Consider the following 6,106-nt stretch of genomic DNA (forward strand, 5'->3'; position numbering starts at 1 on the left):
AAAAGCAAACACTCCTCAGGCAATTTTTAAAGCCCAAGTGATGAATGAAACTCCATTTTCCTCCCCATTAAAAAGAGGAAATCAGGTAGGTACTGCTGCTGCAGCCAATCTGACGCAGGGCTGCAGAATTCATCCCTGGCCGCCTGCATGCAGGGCAGTCCCACAGGGCAATGTGTTTCCAATTGCTGTGTCCCCAACCTCTCTGCAATGCAAACCACGTGTGGATGCTCACCTGCAACCCATCAGCACCCCGCTACCGAACAACGCGGCCCCAACGCTGTGAGGAAAGCAGGGGGAGCCGAAGGCAGCCTCCAGCACCACCATCAGCATAGAGACAGTAGGGTGGTGCCCCACCTCCAGCCCTGTGCTGCACGGCTCGGGCTCCTCCAAGCAGCCCTACAGTATGCCCACAGCTGCATCCCCACACGGGGTCTGCTGGGACCCCCAGCTCAGAGCTGCCCCCGGCCCCGATCCCTCCTGCTCTGGTGTGGGGAGCCCAGGAGAATAAGCAGGTCCTGAGGGGCTGCAGGCAGCTGCAATTAACTGTAATTAGAACAGGTGGCTGAGGGGCAGCTCAAAATCTCTCTCTGTTTTATGAAAACGCATCAAATCCCCACGAGGGTCTCACACTGCTGCGCTGGGGCAAAGCCTTTGTCCTGTGCTGCTCAGCGGGGGAGGCACGCTCACACATGCGTGTGTGCTCACGTGTGTGTGCACCTCGCTGAGCAGAGCGGCAGGAGAGAGCAGCAGCGGATTTGCAATTGGCAGAGCTGGGGCACTGAGCCCGTTCAAGGCTGCAGCCCAGAGGGGGACACATGGGGACACCCTAACCCTAATCCTGTCCCAACAAAGCAACCCACTCCACTCCTCCCACCTCAAAGGTCAATGCCTGGCAGAGCCCGGGAAGAACTTAGCAAGAATTTAAAAACATAAATTAAAACAAATTGCTTTTTTATATTGCAAATAAGGGCAGTTTTATCGTTTTTATTGCATAACAACCATTAATGAAGTGCAGTTTCAGGTCACCTTAATTGCTCGGAGACTAAAGTTCAATCCATCGCTGCGGCGCAGGCTGGAGGACACCGTGTGTCATGTGGGGACCTGACAGGTTGGAAGCAAGAATAAATTTATGGTTGCTATTAGGAAAATGGAGAAGAGGGTTCTGTCTGTGCAGGCATTCAGCCAGGAGGAGCAGAGTAGGGTACAAAGCACAAACCTTCTCGGGGAGGAATACAGGGAGGACGGGGTGTCCCCAAGATGTCCTTGGTGGACCCTCTGGTCCCCCTCCAGCAGAGGAAACGAGTGACACCGCGGGTGGGGAGCTCCGCGCTGCAGACATCGCAGATTTGGGCTGGGAAGGGACAGACCCACGCGGGTGCCAGCACCGGGCCTGGCGCAGGGCACGCGCGGGGGTGATCGGGAGCCGGGGGAACAACATGGGTTTGTGCCCGACACAGAGCAGCGCCCTACCCGCACCCCGGGGCAGCTGTGAGCACCCGCGGGCCTGCGGGGATCGCACGGACACGCGCGGCACACGCACGACGCGCGCCTCTCGTCCGTCTCGCATGAGCACAGACCCTCCGGAGTCACCCCGCCCCGCGCGGCTGTAACAGCGGCACACGCACGAGGATGCGGCCCCGCCGCCCCGCAGCACACGCGCGGGCGCCCCGCGCAGCCCGCACCCACCTGCCTGCGGTGCGCCAGCCGCAACGGCTCCGCCAGGCCGCGCCCCCGGCCGGCCCGCATGAATGGGCGCGCTCCGCCCCGCCCCTTTTAAGGCAACTAGCGCGGAGCGGAGGGCGGGGCCCGCCGGATCCTCGCCCCGCCCACCACCGCCGCCAACCCGCCAATGAGGGCCGCGAGCGGAGCCCCCGCGGGCGCCGGCCTTTGTTTGTGGAGGGCGCCGGGGCCAATGGGAGCGCGGCGGGGGGAAGGGCGGGCCAATGGGCGCGCGGGGGGAGGGGCGGCGCGGCGCGGCCGGGGATGCCCCAGCCCGGCCACGTGCGCGCGGCGCCGACACCGCGGGGCAGCGCCCGGGGCTCTCCCCGGTCCCCCCCCCTTTTCACCTCCCCACCCGGTGCCTCCGCAGCCGTTCCCGCGCCGTGCTGGGGCCGTGGGTGGGCCGAGCGCTCGCCGGGAGGGAGGCGGCGGGGGGCTCCCGAGGGGCTGCCCGCAGACACCCGCCCCGGTGGGGTTTGCTGAGGGCTGCTCGGCCCGTAGGGAGCGTCGTGCCCACCCCCTTCACGCCCGCTGGGCTCACGCTGACCGGGAACGGCGCGGAGCCGCCCGCGGGGCCGCAGGCGGTCGGGAGTCGCGCTGCCGGAAATGAGTGTTTTGCTCGGAAGGCGAAGGGCGCTGCCATTTTTTTCCGTTTCTGCCAATCTGCGTCCCGCTTCCGTCCCCTGGGGCGGCGCTGGCGACTGCGGGGCTCGGCCTCGTGCCCCCGCGGAGGTGCGGTGCTGCGCAACGGCAATGCCAGGGGTCGGCAGCACCGGCGCCGTGCTCGGGCTGCGACCTTCTCTGTGCCGCACGAGATCCACGCATCCGTCCATCCGTCCATGTGTCCATCTGTCCTTCCTGCAGCGCTGCCCATCCTCCATCCGCAGAGCCTCGGGGCGGCCCCGATACCGGCAGTGCGGTGGAGGGAACCCGGCACACCCCCCCAGCCCCGGTGAGAACAAAGGAGGGCAGCTGCAGCACCGGGTGTAGCGCCGGCCCACACCGCACCCCGGGTTGCACAGAGCTGGGCACAGCCCTGTGTGTGATCCCATCCCCACAGCACAGCCCTGGGTGTGATCCCATCCCCAGAGCAACGTGGTGGCCACACTCACCCCCGCTGATGCTGCACTATAAAGAAAAAAATCTTCCACGGACGACTTTTGTCACCAAAGTCATTAACATAATAGGACTTGCACATCAAAATTGAATATTAATGCTACACCCGGCTGCGGAGTGAGACGGATAATTGCTCTAATACATTTTCCAGTAGGATTTTCGCATCGTAGCAGCGACTGCATTTGCAAACCCGATTATTACCGCGTCCGATACAATGGGACAGCGAATAGGAGTTCAGCTGGCTGCCTTTTTTTCCTGGGAGCACAGCACAGAGCTGCCCTTCTCCCATTAGCAGAACATAGAGTTGGGCCGGGCCCTGGAAGGGACACCGGAGGGGACAGGGATATGAGAACACGGCAGCTCTGTCCCCATCTCGGTGCCTCAAACCCAGTGCTGTGCTACCGCTGTATGTCCCCCAGCCCCGCCACCAGCAGTGCCATCGACCACGAGGGCTGTCGCTCACCTCTTGTGCTGAGCCAGAGGAGTCTGCAGAGCCACAGGGAGCCCGCACGGGGGCTCGGCACAAGGTCCCTTTGGAGGTGATGTCCCCAGGCCGGTGACACAGCAGCAGTCGTGTGCATGGAGCACGGCACTGCAGGGCACCCGGGGTGCAGCCGGAGCCAGGCAGGGCGAGGTGGGCAATGCTGTGGCTATTTCACAGCTCACAGATCTTATGCACATGCATGGTCCCAGTGCAGCAACGCCAGCCCTGTGCGCAACCCTTCGGGGGGAATGAGAGAGCATGGGGAGAAATGGCAAAAGCCCCGAAGCAGGCTCCTTCTGCTGGGAACGGCTCAGCAGAGCTGGAATTCAGCTCTGGGAAGGGGGCAGGTGCCAATAAAGCTGGGTGCCAACGCAGCTGCCTCACTGGACCCCAACACCGGCCCCATTTTTGGGGCTGCCACTGCGCACAGCCCCGCACGGCAGCACGCAGCCTCTGCTGCCCGTGGGTGCCTGCGGTGCGGTGCAGCGGAGCCCCGCATGGCTCCAGGGCCGAGCAGCGGCGGGCAGAGCCGCGGACAAAGGAGACCGTGCGCTCCGCTCCGGGCCGGGCTCTCCTTTGTTCCCCGCGGGCGCAGAGAGAGCTCGAGGCCGGCCCGGTTCGGCCCCAACAAAGCGCGGCCCCGCGCCCCCCCACCGCCCTTTGTCTCCGGGGCCGCCCCGGGTGCGGACAAAGGCGCGCGTCGGGATGCGCTGGGTATTAAAATCTCCTTAATTAACCCACGCTGGTTTGCACCATTGATTGTCCCGCCGGAATCTGCACGCGAGCACCGGGGCGGCACCACACGGGGCATCGCCGGAGCGGTGCGGGGCTCAGAGCCATCGCTGTGCTGAGAGCACCAGAGGCTCGGAGCTCGGAAAAATTTTTTTTTAATCTTTAATATATATATATTCAATTGTTACTATTATATACAGATATATTTTTTAGCCGAAACAATTCTCTCCCGTTTTCCACCCCCGCGGCCGTGCACGCACCATTACTGACTGCCGTGCGCTGCTCCCGCGCCGCTCCGTCCCGGTTTTTCCCGGCCTCGGTGCGTTCCGCTGCGAGGAAAGAAACGGAAAGAAACATTAAGGAATGAAAAAGAGCTTTTTGCGGGGTTGGGACTGCGCTCCCCCGCACATTCCCGCTCCCGTCGAGGCTCTGGCGGCCGTTCCCCGCTCGTTATCCCTCGCTCCCGGTGCGCTGTGCGGTAACGGAGCGCTCCTCGCTGCCCCAGCCCCATCCACACAGCGCTCGGTGCGATTTATCCGCGCTTTTCAACGCTTTTATTTCTCGGATAAAGGCAGAACGCGGGGAGCGGTGCCTCCGCACGGCGCCTCCCGAACGCTTCGGTGCGCTCTGAGCACCGACTGCGCCGCGACGGCCCCGGAACGGCCCCGAAACGGCCCCGAAACGGCCCGGCCGCGAGACCACGTTAACCCGCACGGACAGCCCCGGTCATCCCGCACGGCCCTCCCGTTACTGCGCACCGTTCCCATCGCTGCCGCGCACGGTCCTCTGCGGTTACGACTCACAGTCCTCCCACGGTGCACGGGGTGCACGGTTCCCCCATTACCGTACTTAACTCTCCATAACCGTGCACCGTTCCCTTCCGTTACCGTTCTTAGCTCCCCCGTTACCGCGCACGGTTTCTCCCGTTGCCATACGCAGCTCTCCGTTACCGCGCACCGCTACCGGTACCGCGCACCGCTCCCCGCTCGCTGCCCGCCGCCTTCCATCTCTCGCTGCCGGGGCCGCGGTGGCGATGTCCGCCTGGGGAGGGTTTGGGGAAGGGGATGGTGGGGGGGAAGTGTCGGGGGGGGGAAGGGGGGGGAAGGTTTGGGGGGAGCCTGGAAACGGCCCCGCCGCTCCGCTTTCATCGCAGGGCCGCGGGCCGCCTTGAAACCGCGCGGCCGCCGCTCGCTCGGTGCGGGCGGCGCGGGGCGGGCTGGCGCGCGGCCAATGGGCGCCGTGTTTACACTGCGTGATTGGCAGCGGGCGGGCGGGCGGGCGGCCAATCCGCGCCGCCCCCGGCAGGGCGGGGGGAGGGAGGAGAGGGGGAAGAGCGCGCGCGCGCGCCGGCGGGAGTGCGCGCGCGCGCGCGGAAGTGAAAGAAGGAGGGGGCGGAGGTGGGGAGGGGGGAGGGGAGAGCGGCGGGGTTAACCCTCGCGGTGCCGGGTTGGGGCCGTGGGGGGGGGGGGGGGCAAAAGGAGCGGGATCGAGGTGGAAGTGCGCGGGTTGGGGTCGGGGTTTGCGAGTCGCGGGGTTGGGGAGCGCGGAGCGGTGGGGGCGGAATCGCCCGCTGTCCCGCGGGACGGCGCAGCCCGCTCCATCCCCGTGGAAAGAGCGCTCGGCACAAACAAACGGGCTCCTTAGGGTCGTTGTTTTGCAGGGGGAGGTTGCGACGCAGCAGCAGCAAAACGCAACCCCCCCAGCGCCGCAACGCAACCCCCCACCGCGCCGCACGGCGCACGCGTGCGAAGCGGGCAGGGAGGGGAAGGGGGCGGGCGGCAGCGGGGCGGCGCGCTCCCCTCCCCGCGCGTTCCCGCGCGCGCCTTTCCGCGCTCGCGCGCGCGCGCCTCCCCCCTCTCCTCCCCCCCCCCATTCATCCTTCGGGCTTGAATTCGGCGCCGCCGGGCCGCGGCGCTGCCCCCACCGCGCGCGGATTGGCAGCGCCCTGGCGGGGCGCCAGCCTATTGGGGGGCGGCGCTGACGCAACGCACCGCGGGGCGGGGAGGGGGGGGGAGCGCGGGAGGGGTGCGGGAAGAACGGGGGGGTGGGAAGGAG

General features: G+C 66.0%; 1 protein-coding gene across 1 annotated transcript; it reads right to left on the reverse strand.

Annotated features, from left to right (window-relative positions):
- Positions 1-2,874: 2,874 nt before the first annotated feature.
- Positions 2,875-5,928, reverse strand: LOC116217313 (uncharacterized). Its single transcript, XM_085240480.1, has 4 exons — positions 5,875-5,928; positions 4,960-5,668; positions 4,312-4,380; positions 2,875-3,556 (listed from the first exon to the last, which is right to left on the reverse strand). Exons 1-4 carry the CDS (start codon positions 5,926-5,928, stop codon positions 3,507-3,509), a joined length of 882 nt encoding a protein of 293 aa, XP_085096606.1. The 3' UTR covers positions 2,875-3,506.
- Between the last annotated feature and the right edge of the window lie 178 nt (positions 5,929-6,106).

The sequence above is a fragment of the Meleagris gallopavo genome, chromosome 20 (assembly GCF_905368555.1).
Source record: "Meleagris gallopavo chromosome 20, MGAL_WU_HG_1.1, whole genome shotgun sequence".
Classification (NCBI taxonomy): Eukaryota; Metazoa; Chordata; class Aves; order Galliformes; family Phasianidae; genus Meleagris; species Meleagris gallopavo.

Coding starts and splice junctions, on each gene's coding strand:
- LOC116217313 (XM_085240480.1), bottom strand. CDS start 5,928: ATGAATGGGGGGGGGGAGGAGAGGGGGGAGGCGCGCGCGCGCGAGCGC. Junction 5,669..5,874: donor GCGCGCGCGAGCGCGGAAAG/GCGCGCGCGGGA, acceptor GTTTGTGCCGAG/CGCTCTTTCCACGGGGATGG. Junction 3,557..4,311: donor GCGCACGGCAGTCAGTAATG/GTGCGTGCACGG, acceptor TTCCCCCCGAAG/GGTTGCGCACAGGGCTGGCG.